Consider the following 24,435-nt stretch of genomic DNA (forward strand, 5'->3'; position numbering starts at 1 on the left):
TCAGCATAACATGAGGGCCAATGAGCAAGTTCCAGTGAAAATATTATAATACAGGGGATACAGACAAGGGACCCAAGGGTAGCCAGCAGTCCCTCATCACAGTTTTCTGATCACTGTGAGGGCTGTCAAGACCAACATGCACATATAAATCTGACCTACACATAAAACAATCCAGTATGGGAAATTTTGCTGATACAGCAAAGGCACCTTAGGAGAACTGGACAACCAGTGGTGATGCTCATAGAGGTGAAATAAGGCCCCCTCCTGGATGAATGTAGGATGAATCCTTTGCAAACTGGAAAAAATGAAGTGAAAACCTGCTGTCATACCCAATACTGGGTGACCCTATCAAAGCCACTATAGTACCTACAAGGTGGTGGAGCAAATACACATACCACAAGAAGAAGGTGCGGGTGAGCTGAAGGAATCTGAGTGAAATGAACAAGCTAAAGCATTGATTGCTGAAATACTGATAATGCGGTCTACAGATCAGGCAGAACGAAAACTACAGAAATGCCAACATCAGAGGAATACATTCTGTTTTGGTAACCGGCAAAAAGTTGGAGAGTTGGTGCACTGTTCCACGTGAGCAATATTGTGAAGGAGCGTCAACATCAAAGGTAGACTACCCCGGGCCGTATACCTTTGCTGAGAGGTCCAGCTTAAAGATTGGCTGCTGCAGAGAAGAATGAAGTGAAAGTTTCAGATGAGTCAGGCTGACCAAGGATGCACCTTGGGCAGATCAGCGAGAAGCAAAGTCACAGTTTTCGGTTGGTTCTCGGGCCACTTTTTGTTGAAATGTTTTCTACGTTCCAACTTTTAGGATTAGGCAGTAGCAGCACCTTCAACGCCACAACCAAGTGTCCAGAACTGGAGGGGTACCACTTGGGGGTTAAGACTCACTCCAGCAGAGGCCAAGTGCAGGTTAAATTCCTATAACTCACACAGGAGGCCAGACAACTAGCCCTTGAAGTCACAGTGGTATTCCTAGGTTTAAGCACCAAAGTAGGCCTCAAGCAGCAGTGCCCAAAATAAAGAGAACAAGAGCTGGAGGCCGCTCCTTCTCTTTTAATGTGGTTAAACTGTGGAATGCTCGTCCACAATACTTAAGATCCAATTCGGAACTGACCTGTTTTCGTAAGCAATTAAAAACGTTCCTGTTCAATAAGTAGGTCTTCCCCTGGGCCCTCACGGTCTCATCCAAATTCGTACTCTTTATCAGTCTCAGCGCTTGGACGCCTCAGGGCAGCTATGTGCACTCTACAAAAATCATTTTCATTTCATTTCATTTCAGAGTAGGCCTCTAGGGAGCAAGGCAGGCTGTGAGCAGCAGCACAGTTTTTTGGAAGCAGGAAGGCAGCACTCTGGGAAACAAGTCAGGATTGAAGCAACAGGGCACTGCCCTGTGGGCCCAAGACAGTACTTCTGAAGTCTTCCAAAAGTTCCACAACCATCCTGAAAGTGTGCTCCAAGCGTCCAATATTTATACCTGGTACCAGCCTTTGAAGTTGAGGAATGTTTCAGGCTACCCCCACATCTGGTTCTTGAAAGTGGGTTCCTTTCCCTCCCAAGGCTCCAAGACGTCTGGGGTCTCGAAAGATTAGTGTTCCGTTTTTTTTGTGTGTGCTATAGGCAAGCCCCTTTGAAGTGCAGGTGGGGCAGAGAATAGCTCTGCCCCCATCAATCCTGTCTAAATGGCTCATCATATCCACTCCTAAGCTACTTTGTCTCACTGTCTGGAGGGAATACACAAAGTCTAACAGCAGGCTCATATGACCCTTGACACTGGCAGCAGGTACCAAAATGCTAGGACAAGAAAATGCTAACTTTCTAAAAGTGGCATTTTCATAATTGTGAATTAAAATCCGACTTGATCATTAAAGAGAATTTTAAATTTATGTTAATTCGAGACCCAAAGTGACACATACCGGTTTCCAATTAAATGTTAGCCATTACTATAAGTAACAGGGTAACCCAATGTTACGCAATGGGAGATGCAGGCTTTACAGTAGTTAAAAATAAATTTAGGAGTTTTTCACTACAAGGACTAGAAAAACTTAAAAACACATGTCCTACATTTTAATTATAACAGCCTACCCTTGGGCTGTTTAGGGTCTACCTTGGGGTGACTCGTATGTATTCAGAAGATAGGTTTAGGCCTGGCAAAACGTTTATTTTGCCAGGTTAAATTGACAGTTTGAACTGCACTACAGGCTGCAACTACAAGGCATAAGACATGTTTTAAAGTACCACCTTTGTGGGTGGCATGAGTGCTGCAGCCCCACTATTAGCATTTAATTTACAGACCCTTGGTAGATGTAGTCCCCATATACTAGGGATTTAAAGTAAAATAAATGTGCCAATTCGGGGTAAGCCAATGTTACCATGGTGTCTGTACAGAGCACAACCACTTTAGCACTGGTTAGCAGTGGTAAAGTGCTAATGCCAACATAAACTAATTTCAGAAAACAGGAAGGGTGAAGGGGAATAGTTTGGGGTCAGACCACACCAATGATGTCAGGTCTAATATAAAGGCTGCACTATCAGTTACCTAATGAAATAGGAGGTCATCTTTGGATCAGGAACCCATCTTCTATGCTAGAATAAGCAGTAACAGTATGTTATGTGGCACCGATAACTGCACAACACATCAAATGCTCTGAAAAGCATTACCTAAGACTTTAATACAACAAAGCAGGCAAAAGTGTTATGTAGCTGAAGCACTGCAGACACCGAGAATAAAACGAAAATATCAGTATGAAATTAGAACAATAAGATCCATTTAAAAAGAGTAAATGGTCAGCATGTCATCAGTATGACTCAATTAAATCCAACATTAACACTTACCTTCTTCCATGACAAGATCAAGCAAATCTACGACAAATTCGACACCCAATACTTTGCCACAACACCAGTCACCACAGCACACAACCTCGCCACACCCCAACAGAACCTGCTCAATTGGACTCCACTAACCACAGATGACACACTCAAGACCATAAAGAGCATCCACTCCGGAGCCCCATCAGACCTATGCCCATATCACATCTTCCATAGAGAAGCCACATCCATCACCCCAGAGCTTCGTCATACCATCCTTCCCAAGTGACTGGAAACATGAAGAGATCAACCTCCTGCTGAAGAAGTCATCTGCCAACCTGACAGACCTCAAGAACTTCAGGCCCATCTCCCTACTGCCCTACCCAGCCAAGGTCATCGAGAAGCCATAAACGCCCAACACTCAGAGTTTATCAAAGAGAACCATGTCCTGGACATCTCCCAATCTGGGTTCCAAAGTAACCACAGCACTGAGACCGCACTCCTCGCCGCCACCAATGACATCCGCTCCCTCCTCGACCAGGGTGAAACCGCAGCCCTCATACTACTGAACCTCTCGGCAACCTTCAATACCGGTTTCTACCGCACCCTAACCGCATGACTCCACAACGCTGGCATCCGCAACAAGGCCCTTGGCTGGAACTACTCCTTCCTTACCGGCCAAACACAAAGTCAGACTGCCTCCGTTCCTCTCAGAACCTACAGAGATCAGCTGCGGAGCGGCCCATGGCTCCTCCCTTAGCCCCACTATCTTGACCGTCTACATAGCCCCCCTCGCATCCATCTGACTCAACATAGTCTCCTACACAGACAACACCCAGCTGATCCTCTCCAACGAAGCCACAGCCGCCAGAATCAAATTTCACAGTGGGATGAAGGCCGTTGTCACCTGGATGAAGGACAGCTGCCTCAAGCTCAACTCAGACAAAACTGAAGTACTCATCCTAGGATCTGCCCCCTCACCCTGGGATGATTCCTGGTGGCCCGTTGCACAGTGAACCACTCCCACAGACCATGCACATAACCTTTGCGACCTACTGGACTCCTCGCTCACAAAGAACCGCCAGATCAACGTGTTTCCACAACCTGCTTCCACACGCTCCGTCTCCTTCAAAAGACTTTCAGATGGATCCTCACAGAATTCAGATAAATGATCCCACTCTTCACCAGTAGACTTGACTATGGCAACGCACTCTATGCCAGAGTCACCCAGAAACAGCTCAGGGAACTTCAGAACCTACAAAACACTGCAGCAAGACTGGTCTTCGACATGCTCCGCCACAGCCACATAACACAACACCTCCAAGAACTTCCCTGGCTCCCAGTCAACAAGAAGATCACCTTCAAGCTTCTCACACATGCCTGCCACAATGCAGGACCAGCATATCTGAATCACTGCCCCTCATTCCATATCCTTGCCAGACAATTTCGCAACGCCCAACTTGCCCTAGCCACCATCCCACGGATTCACAGAACCGTAGGAAGATCATTTTCCTACCTCGCTGCCAAGACCTGGAACACCATGTCTCAGCACCTCAGGCAATCCTTCATCGCTGACTCGATTCAGGAAGGATCTCAAGACCTGGTCCTTTGACTGAACCTCCATGCCCAGACGTATCAGCAGAAACCCCCACCCCCCCTTTTAGCGCTTTGAGAGCCTCATAGGTAAGTAGCTGCGCTTTACAAACTCATGATTGATTGATTGAACACGTGCAGGTGCAATATGAGAACAAGTACAGGTGGAATATGAGATCACACCTGAAAGAATCAGATAAAACATGAATATGACAAACATGAGGCTATATCAGTAAAAACAATTAGACCCAGTAAAGCAATAGTGTAAGGCACTTGACAAATGTTTACATGGACACCGCAACGCCATGCCAGCAAGGACCAGTTAAAAACAGTATGAACCACTATAGAATCACTGAAACTGTACTCATAGTGATCACTATAGGACCAACACGAACAAGTTGAAACAACAACGAACAAGCTTAAACCAGCAATGTAGTATTATTAAACTGGACCAATAAGAACCAGTTGAAACCTCTGTGAGACAGTACAGGAACAGTACGATTCTTCAACAGTACAGGAACAGTAAATTATTCAACATCGTCAAAGAGTTTACCAACCCTACCGCCAACTCCAACAACATCACTCCCTCGCAAACCCTTTGCGACTCCCTAGCTTCGTTCTTCCACGACAAAATCGCAGACATCCACAACAGCTTTGACAACCAACCTGGAGACCAACCCACCCAACCTTCCGCCGTACCTTCACCCCCCTTGAACATCCTTAATGACTGGAACCCAATCTCCACTGAGGACACCATCCGCCTGATGAACTCCATCCACTCAGGATCCCCAACAGACCCATGCCCTCACCACATCTTCAACAAAGCAGACTCCATCATAGCACCACACCTCCGAGACGTCATCAACTGCTCCCTCAACTCCGCCACCTTCCCGGAAAGCTGGAAACACGCCGAACTCAGCGCCCTTCTGAAAAACCCCACAGCTGACCCCACCGAACCCAAAAACTACCGCCCCATCTCGCTCCTTCCATTCCCGGCCAAAGTCTTCGAGAAAGCTGTCAACAACCAGCTCGCCGCCTTCCTCGAAACCAACAAATCCCTCGACTCCTCACAGTCCGGCTTCCGAGCCAAACACAGCACTGAGACCGCACTCATCGCAGCAACAGACGACATCCGAACTCTACTGGACAATGGAGACACAGTCGCCCTCATCCTCCTCGACCTCTCCGCAGCCTTCGACACAGTCTGTCATAGCACCCTGTTACAACGCCTCAGAAACATCGGAATCCAAGGAAAAGCACTGGAATGGATCACCTCGTTCCTTGCCGGTAGAACTCAGAGAGTCCGCCTCCCACCATTCAAGTCAGAGGCCACTGAAGTCATTTGCGGCGTGCCACAAGGATCTTCCCTACCCTCTTCAACGTATACATGAGCCCCCTCACGGCCATCGCACGCCAGCACAACCTCAACATCATCTCCTACGCGGATGACACTCAACTGATCCTCTCACTCACCAAAGACCCTAACAACGCCAAAACCAACCTACATGAAGGGATGAAAGAAGTAGCCGAGTGGATGAAGCACAGCCGTCTGAAACTGAATTCAGACAAAACAGAAGGCCTTATCTTAGGTACTTCCCCCTCCGCCTGGGACGACTCTTGGTGGCCAGAGGCCCTTGGAAAAGCACCCATCCCGACGGACCACGCACGGAACCTGGGCGTCATCCTGGACTCCTCACTCTCGATGACCAGACAAGTCAACGCCGTTTCATCATCTTGCTTCAACATTCTTCGCATGCTCAAAAAAACATTTCGCTGGATCCCCACCGAAACTAGAAAAACGGTCACCCACGCACTGGTCACGAGCCGCCTGGACTACGGAAACACCCTATACGCCGGTACCACCAGAAAACGTCAGAAAAAACTCCAACGCATCCAGAACGCATCAGCCAGACTCATACTAGACATTCCGCGTAAAGACCACATTTCTGGTCACCTGAAAAACCTCCACTGGCTCCCCGTCAATAAGAGGATAACATTCCGCCTCCTAACCCACGCACACAAAGCACTCTACGAACTTGGTCCCGATTGCCTCAACACACGACTTTCCTTCTACACCCCCTCCCGCCAGCTACGCTCTTCCAACCAAGCCCTTGCTGCTGTACCTCGCATCAACAAAATCACCATGGGAGGAAGATCCTTCTCCTACCTGGCGGCTAAAACCTTGAACTCACTTCCCATTCACCTTCGCCTCACTCAGAAACACCTAGCATTCAGAAAGCAACTTAAAACCTGGATTTTCGACTTGTAATTCCCCACCCTTCTCCAAGCGCCTTGAGACCCTCTGGGTATGTAGCCCGCTATATAAATGAATTGAATTGAATTCTACTGGTGCAAGAAACAATTAAAACAAAACCACTCAAGGATCAATAGGTCATACCAGTAAAAAAACAACGTTTTAGGACTAGCATGGGGTTATACCAGTATGGACCAGTTAAGAACAGCTAGCAGGTAAACCGTTAAGAAATTGCAATAATTAGTTAAAACCATATAGGGCCAGTAAGGAGCCGTATCAATGGATACCACTTAAAATCAGTAAGATGCAGTACAGGTGCAACAGGAAGACATACGAGTAAAAGCCAGTTAAAACCGTATCAAACCAGTATGTGATCTGTGTCAGGCCTGCAAGGACCAGTTAAAACTAGTGCAAGACCAGTTCAAACCCACACATGAATGAAAGAGCAGTATGGGACTATCCAACTAAAAAAACTGGTAAATCCAGATTGATTCTACATGACGTACCATTTATATGTTTAACCAGCACAAACCAGTATAGAACCAATATGCGACCTTATAAGCAAGAACACGACACATTTAGTGTAGAACCAGTATGAGGCAATATCAATAAGAAAAAGTTAAAGCCAGTATGAATTATTGAACAACTACTTTTAAATCATACAGGGACCCTTAGCAGGAATCTTGGTACCAAAAGCAAAACAAGCTTTGACAAAGTCAGTAGGTCCCACCTGTGAAAGCAATTGGCTTTGGCAATGTTTTGTAGCCATGCTGTAGAGAAGTGTGGATGCTTTGCAGTGTGGCAATCTTTTTTTTTTTATTTAAGCTATCAAGTAGCTAAGGCTCATATGCTTTCTTTTTTTAAAAGTGCATTAGCGCTGGATGCATAATTGTTTTTTTTAATTATTATTTTTTAGCCATGCTGTAAAGCAGTCAGGTTGCTATACAGAATGGCTACAAATCATTGCCAAAGTCGGCAATGCCCAAGCTGTACAGCACTAACAAAAAGCAATGGAAGAGCTGATAGTCTCAAAGTCGAGACCTTTTGGCTTTGCTAATGCTTCTTAGGTCTCAGCACAGCACCCCTTCGATTCTGAGCAAATCAGTTCTTCTCCCCATGCGTGGAGGAAAAAAAATTACATTTGCCAAAGCATCCTATCACAAAGAAAGCAATTGCCCCCATGTCCATGTCGTAGTGAAAATACATTTGGAAGCAGATAACATCTGTTGTCACAATAATAGCAGTTAACATCTGCTGTCACAAACAACCATTTCACAAGAAAAGGGCTTCTTTGAAGTGTATGTTATCTCTATTTGTAAAGCAATTCATCACCCTCAAGAGTATTCTGCGGCCTAGCCCTGGTTAGTTAATTGAAAAGCTAGTTCTTCAGCTACTTGCGGAATTCAAGAAGAGAGGACACTCTGATGTGGAGTGGGCGGCCGTTCCAAACTTTAGGAGCAATGTTAAAGAAGACCCGTCCTCCTGATCTGGTTTTGTGTATGCTTGGGATGCATACGAGTAGGAGTCCTGCAAAGCGGAGGTGTCTGGGTGGTGGAGGACGACTATTAAGGTAGGTGGGGCCTAAGTTGTGTAGTGCCTTGAATGTGTGTGTGAGAAGTTTTAAACAAGCATGTCTGTTTATAGGGATCCAGTGGAGCTTCATGAGATGTGGTGTGATGAGAGTTGAGGATGAGTTTATCGGCCTAAGTGACAGCATTTACTTGTGCGGTCATGTCCAGTTTTCTGTTGATTATTCAGAGGTTCCTTGCGTGGGTCCTGGGAGTTGGAGTGCGTTTGAGTTCAGAGACCACCATTTGCAGTCCTATGGTGAGGTGTTCTTGTCGAAGATTACCACTTCTGTCTTGTCGGTGTTGAACACAAGACAGTTAGCTTTGATCCAGTAACTACTTTGGTCATGCACGAGGTTACACTTATTTCTTATGTTGGGGGTATTATTCGAGAGGGAGAGTAAGAGTTCTATTCCATCAATGAAGATGTTGGTATTGCGTGCACATTGGCCAGGGTGATTATTTATGCGTTGAAGATGGTGGAACTGTGTGATGAAACTTGAGATGAGTTTGGGGGCTTCCGAGGGGTAAAGTACCAGGCTGCCAGCTTGTGTTCTCTTCGTAAAGAAGGAGCAGATCTATCTGAGTTAATCTTTGAATGCCAATCTCGTGCAGGCACCTGATAAGGATGGGGAGTGAGACCTTGACAAATGGGGAGGGGCTGTAGCCTTGCCGCTAGAGTGGTCTACCTCGAAGCTGGGGAACCGGTCCGAGTCTCGGCAATGACGCTCTACATCCTCGATTCTGGGCAAACCACTTAATATCCCCGTGGCTAACAAAAATGAATGTCCATCTGTAACGAAACTGGTGCTCATGTAAAGCGCTCGGATACCTGATGTCTCGGGTCTAGTTCGTGCCTTATAAAACTCTATAAAAAAGTATAATAATAACATTTAAAAAAATGCAGCAGGGAGGTCCAAGAGAATAAGGGCTGCTGTTTCTTCTCTGTCAAGGATAATGCAAATGTTGTCTGTGGCAGTGATGAGTGTTGTTTCTGTACTCTGGTTGGGCCTTAATGTGGACTGCGTGGTATCGAAGAGCTGGTGGTTACAAGGGGGGTAAGTATGGAATCAGTTTCTAAGACCTTTGTCGGGTATGGTAGGAGGGAGATGGGTTTATAGTTCAAAAGAGTAACTGTGTAAGCGGATGGGTTCTTGAGCAAGGGGTTGATGGTACCATGTTTCCAGGTGTTCAAGAATGTGGAGGTGTTGAAAATGGGTACTTCGCTGATCGATAAGAGTACTTTAGTGAAGATGTAGTGGGGGTGGGGACTGATGGGGCCCCCGAACTGGCACACTTGTTTGATCATTTATAAAATATGTTGTATTAAAATAAATAACGCATTGTTATGAACAAGTTGAAATGTCAAAATGAGCTTGCCATAAGGAGTGAAAAGTTTTAGCACTTGATAAGTTAACAATATCAAAAAGCTGTGCATCTACTGTAACCATGTAAAGGAAATCCAATTTTGTTTTACTAAGTAGCAAGCATATAAAAACATGCAAATTCCAACTAAGTTAAATATCAGACCAAAAAACATCAAAAATAGAGCACAGTAATAGGGCTCACCTGCAGCGTTAAGTCTTGATTTCGATGATTTCTTTTCAGTTGTCATATTTTGCTTAGTATCCTTCTTTTTAGTCTGTTTTAATTTTTTACTTTTATTGTTCACAAACTCTGCCTCTTCTTCTTCTTCTTCACTAAAATTTGAATCACTCCCAGAATTACTGTCTAAAACAAAGGAAAAAAACATGGACAAAAATACTACTTATGCAAAGAAATACAGAATGAGATAGCAGAAACTTTGTTCTGCAAATCAGAAAAGTCTGCTTATGAAAAATATAATAAACCAGGGTCCATCGTTTGACATAGCGTTGATTATTCTAGGTTTCCATACGTAAGGAACTTTCATATCGCCTGCCCCTCCACTACCATCCCCATTGTAACTAATGTTCTCTCTTTTCTAAAAATATGTGCAGAAATAGAACTACTTTTCTTTTGATGTTTTGCGGCTGCTCATCATCACTCAGCTGTGTCTGAGTTGTCTGAGTTTAAAGTGTTTAAAGTGTTTTTCTTGTCTAGTTGTATAATATTCCTCAAATTTTGATTCCTCCAGAACTTTCATAACTCTTAGTCTTTTAGGGCATTGTTGTTTGTTACAATCCTGGCTTAGATCATTTGTTTATTTTTTATCATATCCCATTGTGTCCTAATTTATTTAATTTTTCCTTGAGCTGCTCTTATCTTTTTTTCCATTTCCCCTCGCCACCAAATGTTCGATAACCACATAGCTTCCAGTGGCACTCTTGCTGTGCCCCCAAAGTTCCACTTTTGTATATTTCACTGCTAGTAGCACTTGGGATGTCACAGGACGCCCAGTAGGACTGCCTATGGGAAATGGGATTCTGTAACTTCTTCCATTATTTGCGTTATAATCTCCCAAAATGGTTTTTATCAATGTTGATGACCACAGGGTTAGGGTTCCCACCTCTCCAAGCCCCTTCAACATGTGTCCTCCCAGGGTGGCCCACTTTACACAACCTTGCCAGTGTGAAGCGCCAACGATAGAATATCTTTAATAGGGTCTGCTTGCCGCCCTTGTGTCCTGTTGTGATATACCTTTGTGATTATGCCAATACATTGTTCTGGATCGAGTGTTATACTGATAGCTCTTTCCAGAGCATTTTGCTATGTTGTATGTATCAGTATTTCTGTGTTTCAGCCATCCAACAGTCATCTTTTGATTGCTCAAAAGTTTTGACTCACCACCCTGTACTTTGTACTATGTCCCTCAGTACACTGCAGCCTCCATCTCTCCACTCTGAATCTCTGCTTGTTGAAACTGCTGCAAATGTTGTTAGACTAGCTTTGTGACATCCCAGGCTCTTAAGGTTGCACTTGTGACTGGGGAGAAGAAGGATTAGGTGCTTATCTGAACCATATGACCCCACACAGCCTCACAAAGATAACCTTCACTTGGGCAGTGATCAATCTTATGCCACCCCTAATCTGTTTTATCTTCTAGCCCATTCAACCAAGTACCATAGTTGTGAGACATGGTAAGATTTCGGCAAGCTGGGCACTACTAGCCCTTCCTATTTGGCTGCTTTATTTCTTGCAGAGGTGCACTTTCATTCCCTGTCAGATAAATTCCTCAAAATTTGCAGTTGTTCGAAGCATGTAAATGTATAGATTGGTAGCAGCAGATATAATGGAAGAGGTGGAGGCCGCAGAGGTGGAGCACGCAAACCTGTACAGGACATCAGGCTGTGGGTCGACCTGCCTTAGCCAAAGAAAAATGTGCTAGTGGACAAGTATCCACCTCCAAATATTGCGGAATTTATATCAATGTCATGAGGGGCAAAGACCTTACCAACACTGGATCTAGCTTCACCTGTCATGAGGTGACCATTCGAACTATTGAAAAACAAAAACCCAAACAAAAGTCAGTGCTCTTTAACCCCTTGTATGCTCATGATGAGCTGAGCTCGACATGGCATACAGTCGCGCTGTGCTCATGACGAGCTCAGCTCGTCATGAGACCCACCCACGGGGGAAGCGCTGGCGCTCCCCCCGTGGGTGCGCGATCCTAAAGTTGTTTACGGGGAAGGCAGGGAAGACCTTTCCTGCCTCAGTCACCCCCCCCCCACCACCACCACCCGATGCGCTGGGAAGCCATTTGCTTCCTGCACGTCGGTGGAGAAAGCGGTGAGTTTCGGGGCTGGAGAGGAGGGGATTTCAAAGAAAGGGGCATCGGGGGAAAGGAAAGGGTTTTCCTTTCCCTCTATGCCTCTCTTGATCATTTGTGCAGCAGGAATGCCTACTAGACGCCAGGGATTATTATTTTTTTTTTTACTTTTGGCAATGTTTGTTAGTTCGGGGAGCAGGCCCTTGGGTAAGGGTCGCTCCCCATTGTGGGGCATTGTGAATTGCATTGTCTGGGGGGAGGAGGGGAGGGGGCAGAATGTTAATTATTTTCGCACATATTCGGCGCACATTCAGCCATTGTTCTGGGGAGTGGCCCCTTGGGCAAGGGCCACTCCCATGGGGGGCATTTTAGGGAGGCCAGATAAAAATATTTAGTCTTGGGGAGCGACCCCTTAGGCAAGGGTCGCTCCCCTTTTGGGGGCAATGTAGATCGCTTTGTCTGCCCCCCTGGGTGGGGGAGGAGAGGTAGAATTTAATTTATTTTAATAAATAGTGCCAATGTTTTGAGGAGTGGCCCCTTGGGAAAGGGTCACTCCCATGGGGGCCCTTTTAAAATGTAGTCTTGGGGAGCGACCCCTTAGGCAAGGGTTGCTCCCCTTTTGGGGGCGATATAATCGCTTTGTCTTTGGGGGGTGAGGGGGGGCAGTATTTTAATTTTTTTTTTCATTGGGCTAATGTGCTGGGGAGTGGCCCCTTGGGCAAGGGTCACTCCCATGGGGGCCATTTTAGGGTACCCATATTATCAAATTAAATCTTGGGGGGCGACCCCTTAGGCAAAGGTTGCTCCCCTTTTGGGGGCCTATAATTTTTCTTTGTTTGTCCCCCTGGGGCGAGGGGCCGATTTAAATTTTAATAAATGAATTCAGCCCATTGGGCAAATGGAATAAATGTAGTGGGGAGGGGCCCCTTGGGCAAGGCTCACTTCCCTTTTGGGGGCATACATTTTGGCTTTGTCTGTCCCCTTTGGGTGGGGGGGCAGATTTATTTATTCTTCCGTCAGCATGCTATAGCTCACTTCACCACCCCAGTTTAGACATAGCCATATGCAAATGAGTGTGACCCTGTGCCTCATGGGAACAGTCCTGCTAAGCCATGTTTTCCCTGGCCCGGAATCAACCATCATGGGACTGGTTTCTGGCTAATCAGCAGTCATCAGCCAGGCTAGCTTGAGTCCAGTGGCAAAGGGACCCAGGTCTGGGCATACCCTACCAACTTAGGGCAATCAAAGCGGACTGGGTCAGACTGATTTGCATATGGCCATGTCTGAACTGGAGTGGTGGAGTGAGCTAAAGAATGATGATGGATTAAACTCTGATCAGTTGACGGGTGTGAGAGTTAGATTTGCTGAAGCGCTCCGTCCATCATCCCTTTTGATATCAGCCTGAGGGGCAGTTCGGCATATTTTTTTTTTGTAGGGCCAGTAGCCCACCACGTTTTTTTTTAATGGCGGGAAGTCGCCCCTTGGACATGTGTTACTCCCCTTTATGGGAGGATGACTGTGACCATTTCTGCCCTCTTTGGGTGGCAGAGTAGCAGTAGCCACTAGACACCAGTTTTTTATATTTTTGTTTTGGGGGGGTGGCCTCAAGGGCAAGGGTTGCTCCCCTTTTATGGGGGTGAATATTGAATGTATACTCTTAGGCCCACCTACCCCTTAGCTTGGATGGTGGTTTGGTGAATTCTTTGCATATGTGATTGTAATGTTTTTTTCTCCTTTTTATTCTAGTATAAAGCTTTTGATTCCTGTTTGTGGTTTCAACAGTGGTTGTTCTGAAGTTTTGCTTACTTGCAGTTTTTTGGTAAGAAAAACATTTGTGTTGTATTTGCTCCAAATGAGTAATATTGTAATGTAGGAATGAGTTTTTTTGTAAATGGTCTCATACTGGCAGCATATTTAGTTGGTGTTTTGAGCAAGATATTCGTTGTGATGTGTTTTGCATTGTCTTGTGTGTAATTTTCCTTTCTCTTTCCTTTTTTAGTGGGATATTGTTGATCCATACTGTGTCTGTGCAGAGTATGTCGTGGTGAGTTTAGCAGCTTCTGGCAAGTGAGTGGTATAGTTTTGGAGTGTATAGATTGTTTTGATAAAGGTGAATTTTGTTCATTACTTATTTTACGTAGTGTTTGCTGTTGTTGACTTGTTTGACAAGTTACCTTTATTAGTAATCATTATGGCTAGCCTTAGAATGACTGCTCAGCAGGTGGTTGGTATGCTTCTTGAATCTTCCTCTGAGCCGGATTAAGAGACTGACAGTGCGTCTGAGGGAGAGGAGGGAGGGGAAGATTCTGGAGTCAGTTTTCTCTCCACATGGAATCATCGGATGATGAAGGTTCTCTCAGTGCAGATGAAGTGCCTGTTTTAGAGGAGGATACTGATGTGCCGATGGTGCAACAGGCATCTGGATTGCAGCCTGGGCTGCTAGGCTTCCTACAGGAAGTGCTGGACTCTGGGTTGATCCAAACATGGTACAGCCGGTGTTGCCTGCCTTTAGCGGTGATGCAGGGTGTAGAGTGGATTTTGAAAAATGTTTGCCTAGAAAGTATTTTCAGTTATTTATGGATGATGTATTTTTGGGTGAGATTGTTGAGCACACTAATTTGTATGCTGAACAGTTTTTGAGGGACAACAGTGACAAACTTAGGCCCCACTCTAGAGCTACCCGGTGGACTCCCACAAATCTGGAAGAGCTGAAGAAGTTTTTGGGTTTGACTTTATTGATGGGTTTGCTAAGGAAGCCGAACCTGGCTTCATATTGGTCTTCCAGTCCCTTGATGGCAACAGCCATATTTCCTGCAGGTATGACTCGTGATCGGTATTTACTTTTGCTATGCGTGCTACATTTTGTGGATAATTCTTTGGCGTTGCCACGTAGTCACCCTGACTGTGACCGTCTTTTTAAGATTTGCCCTGTTCTTGATCACTTTGTTGATCCATTTTCAGAGATCTACATTCCAGGGAAAGAAATATCTACTGATGAGTCTTTGGTTTTGTTCAAGGGTCGTTTGGTTTTTAGGCAGTACATCCCTAGCAAGAGGGCACGCTATGGAATGAAGCTGTATATGCTGTCTGAAAGTAAGACAGGATATGTTTTTAATTTTCGTGTGTACACTGGTAAAGATTCCACTATTGACCCCCCTGGTTGTCCGCCCACTTTTGGAGTTTCAGAGAAAATTGTGTGGGATAACCATCAGAAGCCTTTTTCCCTCCTGAGGCAGAAGCCGGGAGGTTTCGCTCTGTCACTTTGTCTATTTTTAGCATTTATTCTGCATTTGCACTTCGTGTTATGCTTGATTAATAAGCGCCTGAGATTTTAGCTTTAACTTTGTTTTTTTAACAGTGTGTGACGGGTAGCGCCTGAATAATACGCGCTAGAGCTTCAAACACTTTAAAGGCTTTGTCAGCGCTCCTAAGCGCTCTGTGTGCCTTCCCCCCTTCCCTGCCTCCGGACCGCCCTCGGCCGAGTATCAACGCCGAGGGCTGGGATTCCGGTTAGTGGCGGCCATATTGGGTGTGGGCCAGGCGGGTGACGTGCTCTAGCAGCACTTTAAAAACACGAGAGTGAGCCTGCTCCGGGCTAACCATCATAAGCCTTTTTTCCTCCTGAGGCGGAAGCCGGGAGGTTTCTCTCTGTCACTTTGTCTATTTTTAGCATTTATTCTGCATTTGCACTTCGTGTTATGCTTGATTAATAAGCGCCTGAGATTTTAGCTTTTACTTTGTTTTTTTAACAGTGTGTGACGGGTAGCGCCTGAATAATACGCGCTAGAGCTTCAAACACTTTAAAGACTTTGTCAGCGCTCTGTATGCCTTCCCCCCTTCCCTGCCTCCGGACCGCCCTCGGCCGAGTATCGACGCAGAGGGCTGGGATTCCGGTTAGTGGCGGCCATATTGGGTGTGGGCCAGGCGGGTGGCGCGCTCTAGCAGCGCTTTAAAAAGAACGGTCACGGCTCCGCGCAGCGGACGCGTACTGCGGACGTGCCAGAGTCGTGCCAGAGTCCTGCCCGTCTGCACCCGTCAGCGTCCCGGAGGCGATCGGAGTGGCGCGCGGGGTTGGTTCTATGAGAATACTTACTCCTGTCACCATCATGGTATGCTATACGTCACTGGAGCTCCGGTCTCTGCAAAAGGCTTCCTGTGCCTGTTATAAAGTTTTCCGCGGTCGATATAGGGGTAAGAGGAAATGTCCGGGTTGTGGTTGGTTTCCAGGCAATGTCCCAGCCACTATACCGATCAGGGAGGTGGACAGTGTGAAGCATCTCTGCCTCCTCTTAAACACCAGATCAGTTCGCAGACATGCTCAGGAGATCTTTGATCTTCTTGCCACTGAAAAGCCGTTATGCCTGATGCTGACAGAGACATGGTTAGGAGAGTCGTCTAATCCCGACATCGCCACAGCAATCCCCCCAGAATAGAACATCTTTAGGCAAGATAGATCGGAAGGGAGGGGTGGGGGTGTGGCACTCGTGGTGAATAAATCCGTCGCTTGCTCTATCATTCCGATGGATGCCATCACAGGGTCTGAATCTCTTGCCTTCTCTATAACATTGGCGCCTCAACAATCCTTTAAAGGGCTTTTAGTCTATAGGCCCCCTGGTCCGGCCGGATCCTTCTTTGATGAGCTCCAGTCGGCAATGTCGGCGTTGGTTCTGAGAGCGGAGCACTGTGTTTTGGCCGGGGATTTTAATTTCCATATGGATGAGGGATGACACGATCAAATTGATTGACATCACGGCCCCTCTAGGCCTTGTCCCCTACCTCTCTGGACCAACACATGATCGAGGCCATACCTTGGATCAGTCTTTTCCACGTCCCCCATAGAGGTGGCGGCACTTCTACCGGTGCTCTGGTCAGATCATCGGCTGGCCAATTTTTATGTGCCGGGCACAAAGAAACCATCGAGCACTGCTCCCAGGCAGCAGGGACTAGCACCTAGGGCTTATCACCGGGTGACTCCAGAATGCTGGCTCAGGCATCTCTAGAACATCCCTGCCCTTTTACGGGTGATCTGGATAGGGATTTAGAGTCTCTGCAGACGTGGCTGACGGATAGGCTGAACGATCTAGCCCCGGTGATGGCCCCCCGATCAACATCTAAACGGGTCTCTGCCCCTTGGTTCACTGAAGCGCTGTCGATCTCTCAAAGGCAGTGCAAGGTGGCTGAAAGGGCTTGGCGTTCACAGTACGATTCCGCTGCCAGGCTTGCCTATAGGACAAAGGTTAAAGCTTACCATCGGGATTATCCTCCGGGAGAAAAAAGGCTATTTTTCTACGAGGATTAAGGCTGCATCTAATTCTTGTAAGGAGATTTTCACGATTGTCAGGGAATTTACGGCCCCACGATCTAATTCGACTCAGGCCGCCCCTTCCGAGTCATGGGTTTCTGCCCTCGCCAACTTTTTTACTACCAAGATTAAGTTGATCCAGGACCTTTGAGGATGGCCGAAGTTTCTCCCAGCCTCGAGGATGGGCCGGTTCCAACTGCCCCTTCGGGTCCAGTCTTGGCAGACTTTCCGTCATTTTAAGTCTCCTCGTCACTGGCACTTATGGCCAATCTTAAATCCGGATAGCCTCTTGACCCATGCCCGGCCAAATTTCTGGCGAAAATGGCGGCAGTCATTAATCCGTTGGCTAACCCGCTTCTGAATCTTTCTTTGAGTCGGGGGGGTGGTCCCGCAAGCTTAGAAGCAGGCAATGGTCATTCCCCTCCTCAAGAAGCCTGGCCTCGACCCTGAGGCTCTGGCCAACTATAGGCCCATCTCTCTCCTCCCTGCACTGGTTAAGATCTTGGAGAAGCATGTGCACATCGTGCTTTCACATTTTTTGGAATCCCATAATCTGTTACACTCCTCTCGATCCGGTTTCCGCCCCAATTTAAGCACCGAGACGGCGCTTTTGGAGGTGTCCGAAGCCTTCAAAAAGGCGCTGGATTCGGGAGGCAAAGCTTTGCTTGTTATGCTCGATTTGTCGGCGGCCTCTGACACCGTCCCCCATGAGGGTCTCCTTGCCAGACTTCATGAGATCGGTCTGAGGGGGACGGTGCTCAGCTGGTTTAGATCGTTTTTGGCTGGCAGCAGACAAACGGTCTGGGCCTCACCTAGCTCTGCCGTGATGCCGCCTTTGGGAGTCGGAGTTCCACAGGGCTCCGTGTTGAGCCCGACTCTTTTCAACATCTTTATGACCCCTCTGGCGGCATTGGTGGAGTCTTTTGGGGCCCAGATCATATCTTATGCCGACGACACCCAGCTCCTCTTTACGTGCAGGAAAGGAGAACATTTTGATGGAGAGAGTATCCGTGAGTGCCTTGGGGCTGTTTTCAAATGGTTCCAGCTTAACAGCCTCAAGTGCAACTCAGATAAATCTGAGGTACTCTTCTTCGGCTGCCCATTTTACCCAGACTGGCATGAATGGTGGCCTGCTAATATGTTCCCTCCAGCGCGCTCGTCCCAGCTAGCAAAGAATTTGGGAATCAAGATGGATAATGGGCTGGGGGCGTGGCTTAGCAACATGCAGAGCTAGACGCAAGGCTCGGGAGCTCCCGGCCGTCGCCACCAAAATCCGTCATAAAACAACTGCCACAAACGACAGAATCATCCCACGGCTCGCCCAAAGACTCCCAGAGGCAGCGACGCCGTCGAGAGAGCTCCGCTGCCACGAAAAAAGCCTGTTCTCCGCGATCCCCCGAGAAGGAGACAGAGGGTCAGGCAAATCCAAGATGGCGCCCCGGGACCGGCGCTAGCCTCGGCCGGACACCGATCGGTGAGAGGAGGAGTGCAGCAGCCCAGCGGTATCCACACAGGCACCGCAGGAGAAGGAGTAGCGATCCACCAGATCTCCCAGACCGATCCCGGGGAACCGTGACGCTGCGGTGAGCGGGCGGGATTTTGGCAGCGAGGGGCCCGACCTCCGATGCTGGGGAGGAACCCCGGGCTGCACCGCGGACCCCAGGCGGACCTTGACACACCCGGCACCGGCGGTACAAGTAAGGAGAGGGAGTTCCCCCCCCCCCCCCCCAGCCCCCACTGCCACCCGGCCGCGACCGACCGCCCTTCACCAACATGGCGGCCTGATTGCGGTCCGGGACTCGGGATCACCCGGGGGGGGCCGTGGCCTGACGGGAAACCAGAGTGCACTGCCTGGGGGTCACCACCCGCCTACCCACGGACTACCAGGCGCAGCTGGGAGAGGTCACGTGCAACTTCGGCGAGCGGGGCCGCCCTTTACCAGCAGGGCGCCCGAGTGACTGTGACCCGCCTGGGGGACAACACTAGCGTGATCACGCAAAGAAGGAGCCAGCAGCAAGCCAGGGATCCAGCGGACCTGGGGGCTAAACGGGGACAGCCCGGAGGAAGAGGCTCGAGTCAGCACCGGCAAACTGCGGAGTGAGGTGCCCCAAGGGGAGACACGGAGGCGGGGCTGCTGTTGTTATTGTGGGGGAGACAGGCCCAGAGGAGGAAGGCGGCACCGCCAGCGGCCTAGATAATCCCGGAACACGGCCCTGGAATCTCGCCTGTTAACGTGGACCTTACCTCCCTAGTGGCCGACGACTCGCCCACTACCATCGACGGGACCGGAGAAGCGCGGCTATTGGGGCGCAGCTCTCCTGGGACACGCAGTGGGAGCTGGCGGCCACCACCCACGAGCCCCACTGCCGTACAGACTGCACTATCTAGCGCACGGGGGGAGTGGACCGCGCCGACAGCTACAGCCTTGGGCCTTGTCCGGGGGAGACCATGGGAAAGAAGGATCCAGTACCAAAACCCATGAAGCAAGGCCCTATGGACAACTTCGCAACCTCCCGCCCGGGGAAAGTCCACACCAACACAGCTCAGGACGGCTCGCCCGACACCGACAGACTCCTAGCAGCCATCCAAGCCTCTAGGTCCGACATCCAGGAATCGAGAGCCGCGCTGGAAGTTAAAATAGGCGAGGTGGGATCCGAGGTCACCCTTCTCCGACAGGACTTCAGGAATCTTTCGGCGCGAGTGACGGAGACCGAGACCCGAATTGGCGAGGCGGAAGACTCTCTTACCACGCTCCGTAAAGACATGGTGGAACTCCAAGCATCCCACAGACAACTCCTGTGGAAGGTGGATGATGCCGAAAACAGGGCACGCCGCAACAACCTACGCTTTGTAGGCTTTAGAGAAGGAATTGAAGGGAACGATATGGCGGCTTTCCTTCACTCGTGGCTGACCTCGACCTTCCCGACAGCAGGCTTTTCGGCATGCTTTGTAATTGAAAGAGCGCATAGGGCACTGCTGGCGAAACCTCCGGAGGGTGCGAGACCTAGACCAGTGATAGCACGCTTCCTGAACTTTGCAGACAGAGATCTAATTCTTCGCGAGGCCAGGAAACTGGGCGAGATCCGGCTCGAAAACACTAACATTATGATCTTCCCGGACTATAGCCAGGAGGTCCAGAAACAGCGTGGCTCCTTCGACCAGGTGAAAGCAAAACTGAGAACGCTAAAGATCACCTACATGCTGCTCTTCCCAGCGAAACTCAAGGTCCTTTACAAAGATAAGTCAATTTTCTTCACGCACCCTGAGGACGCATGGCAGTGGCTGGAGGAGAGGCCCATCCTCAACAGCAGAGAGGCGGCAGGACGAGAGGCATCGGACAGATCACTGAGAGAAAAAGTCAACTGGGGGCTCCCTAAACCTCAAAGGCGGAAATCAAGGAGGCTGCACTCCCGCACTCCCGGGACACCATATCAAGCCCGCACGTCTGCGGGGGCCAGAAGAGGAAGGTCGGAATCACCGGGGGAATCCTCAACGGCAGGCGCACGGAGACAGGCCTTACATCACCCGCCACTCTCGGATGGCGACGGCGACGATCGACAAGAAGATGGAGAATCAGACCCTGAGGAGGCGAGCCCCAATGAGGAACGGGACTCGATGCACCCACTGGAAAAGGAAATCCACGATCTGGAAAGGGACTCGCCTGGCAAACTGAGTGGAACGGACTCCGCTACGCAAGACTCACACTCATGAACATTGCAGAGTGGCATTCTAAGGACGACGGTCGGGAGGCACGAAGACACGCAAGTTGACAGTCCTCTCTCCTGTTTTGCTATCTTTTCCATGTCCAGTGTATATGTTTTCTTCCTTTGAGCCGGTTGGGACATTAGGCTAGAAACGGCACTGGGCCTGGTGCTCTCACAACCTTTCGAGTTGGGGTGAAAGGTGGGGGCTAGTTGAGTTAAGGGGGAAAAAGGGGGTGGGCGACAGACCGGCTCCCACTGAAAGCTCTGCCCTTTACTGGGATGAGTCTGGAAGGGGAGGGTGGTGGGGAGGGGGGGGTGCTATGGGGACCAGAGTTATTTGGAGTTGGGGGAGGGGGGGACAGGGATGGGGGGTAGCCACAGTTGGGGGACGCGCACAGACACCTGCTATACCACTTTCACTGCCACACCCACCTTACGCACCGCTAACAGATGGCAACCAACACACAGAATGGCAGGTACACTAACAGCGCAACCAGGGGAGGAGGAGGCACTGTCCATTTTGACGTGGAACGTTAACGGCCTCGGTGCCAAAGTCAAACGGGGCCTGGTGAACACATATCTTAAGAGGCTGGCACCGGATGTCGTCCTCCTGCAGGAGACCCACCTTAAAGGTGACAAATGTCCATTCATTGCGAGGGGTAGGTTCAGAGCCCTGGCACACGCGGGGTACACCTCGGACTCGAGGGGAGTAGCGATCCTGGTTAAGAAATCACCACCTTTCTGCATCACACACACATGGAGCGACCCACAGGGCACGTATGTGGGGGTTCAAGGGACGTGGAGGAGACAGCGATACACTATAGTGTCGGTATATGCGCCGTCCAAGCTTCAAACGCGTACATTACAAGCGATCACCTCACTCCTCATCGACACGGCAGACACTATACAGATAGTGGGAGGGGACTTTAATGACGTGATGTCGGATGAACTGGACCGTACGGGGCAGACACGTAGAGGGGGATCACAGACAGCTTTGGCACAAACGATGGATACACTGGGACTCACGGACCTATGGCGATGGCGACACCCCACACATCCTGCCTACTCCTTTTACTCGGGGGCACACAAAGTCTTCTCAAGACTAGACTATCTTTTTATGGCTAGGCAACACTTAACGACGGGCGATGTGGTGGAATACAAGGCGAGGGGCATTTCTGACCACTCGCCCCTGTATGCGAAAGTGGGGGGGGGTGAGACGGGAGGAGAAACTGAATGGCGCCTGGCGACATGGGACATCCAATCCCCAGACCTTGCGAGCGGAGTTAGGGCGGACATTAAAGTGTACTTCGCGGAAAATGAAGGGTCCGTCGCCTCTAAGATAACCCTCTGGGAGGCGATGAAGCCAGTACTAAGAGACAGAATACAGGGCAGACTAAAAGAGGCGAGACAGAAACAACAGGCGGAAGTGGCGGCCTTGGAGGCCTCCATCCTGACACTAGAAGAGGAATATCAGGCACACAAGGGAGAAGACACGTTGCGGCGCCTGCTGGATGCCCAACGGAGCTATAGGGAGATGGTGTCAAATGAGGCGAAGACACAGTCGCTGGCGACGCTCCACCGTCTATACGACGTGGGGGATAAGTCGGGTAGGCTTTTGGCCTGGCTCAGCAGGAAGGAGAGAGATGCGCGATGGGTGGAGCAAATCAAAACGGGTGATGGGGCTGTGTGCCGCACCGACGCGGAGATAGCAGAGGCGTTCGCGACCCACTACGAACAATTCTACACAGCCAGAGACCTCGGAGGCATAGATGTGGCACTGCAATATCTGGACCAGACGGAAATCCCGAGCCTATCTTCTGAATCCAGCACGGCACTGGACGCAGACATAACGCTTGAAGAGATTGCAGACGCCATAGCGCACCTAAAAACGGGCAAGACGCCGGGCCCCAACGGGTTCCCGGCGGAATTCTTTAAAAAAACGTCGGACCTCCTGATACGGCACCTTAAACATCTCCTTACGGAATCTTTCCAGCAGCATGCGCTACCACCAGACCTCGCGCTGGCGACCATTGTGCCGATCCACAAAGAAGGCAAACCTAAAGAGGATTGTGCATCGTATCGCCCCATTTCCCTCCTTAACATCGAAGTGAAGGTGTTAGCTACCATCCTAGCAACACGCATGAGGGGAGTGATCTCAGACCTTGTCCACTTAGACCAGTCAGGGTTCCTCCCGGACAGAGCAACGAAGCTCAATCTTAGGCGCACGCACAACTGGCTGCAAGCAGTCAAGGGTAGGGCCGAACCGCACTGGTTCCTCTCCCTTGACGCAGAAAAGGCATTTGACGCGGTACATTGGCCCTTCCTTCTGGCGGTGCTCCAGAGGTTCGGATTCGGTCCGGTAATCTGCGGCTGGATACGGCTCCTATACCACGCCCCGAGAGCGCGAGTGAGAGTCAATGGGAAACTGTCCCGCGAATTCAAGGTCGAACGGGGCACCCGGCAAGGTTGCCCTCTATCCCCCCTACTGTTCACACTCACGATTGAAATACTGGCCATTCACATCAGGCGAAACCCGCACATACATGGCTTTTCGCTAGACACCCCGGGGGCGATGCAGGAAAAGATATCGCTTTACGCGGATGATGTGCTCCTATACATCACCAACCCCGACGTTACAGTGCCAGAATTATTTCGGGAATTGGGCAGCTTTGGTGCACGAGCTGGCCACACCATTAATTGGCACAAATCGATACTATACGATCCACAGGGGCGGGAGCAATGGGGAAACGTCCCGGAACGCCTAGTTACGACATCCGCGGGCTTTCAATACTTGGGGATATACATCACCCAGGACAAGGCACTCACCTTCTCCAAAAATGTCGGCAGAATCATGAGAGAGGCGGTATGTGACATGGACAGATGGAAACGGCTCCCACTCACGCTCCTGGGCCGGGCTGCAATGTACAAAATGATCACCCTGCCCAAGTTCCTCTATGCACTGCAGAATGAATACTACCCGCTCCCGCCGGATACGATGAGGAAGATACATGCGGACCTTCGTACATTCCTCTGGCTGGGAAAGCAACCGCGAATAGCCCTACAGACTCTCCAACGGCACCAGTATAGTGGGGGCATCTCCCTACCGAACCTGGAAGCCTATTACTGGGCGGAGCACCTGACGCCCATAAACGACTGGATCCATGTCCCGGCAGACCACCCGACGTATATCCTTGAGAGACACACGCTGTCCAACAGAAACGTACTATACTATTTATATGGCGGAAAGGCTGGGAAGTCACTGCTACCGGCGACGTTAATCACACTTAAGGCGTGGCGGCTGGCGACCAAACGCATGGGCTGGGAGGGGAAGCTCACCAGACAAACACCCTTGTGGCACTGCCGGTGGCTCCCGGAGCTGGGTAAACTAAGGGGCTTCCAGCGATGGGATGACATCGGCATGTCCCACATAGGCGACATGATCTACAGGGGGGAACTGAAGGACTTCCAGGCGCTTAAGACAGAATTCGGGCTCCACCACTCGCAAA

General features: G+C 49.4%; 1 protein-coding gene across 1 annotated transcript in view; it reads right to left on the reverse strand.

The window, feature by feature from the left end:
* Positions 1–24,435, reverse strand: part of RAD51AP1 (RAD51 associated protein 1) — a 260,233-nt gene that overhangs the window by 46,376 nt on the left and 189,422 nt on the right. Inside the window, exon 9 of the mRNA XM_086921308.1 lies at positions 9,805–9,966. Within this exon, the coding sequence (XP_086777434.1) occupies positions 9,805–9,966 (162 nt within the window). The remainder of the gene's footprint in view (positions 1–9,804; positions 9,967–24,435) is intronic.

Source organism: Lissotriton vulgaris, chromosome 1_1 (assembly GCF_964263255.1).
Source record: "Lissotriton vulgaris chromosome 1_1, aLisVul1.2, whole genome shotgun sequence".
NCBI classification, from domain to species: Eukaryota; Metazoa; Chordata; class Amphibia; order Caudata; family Salamandridae; genus Lissotriton; species Lissotriton vulgaris.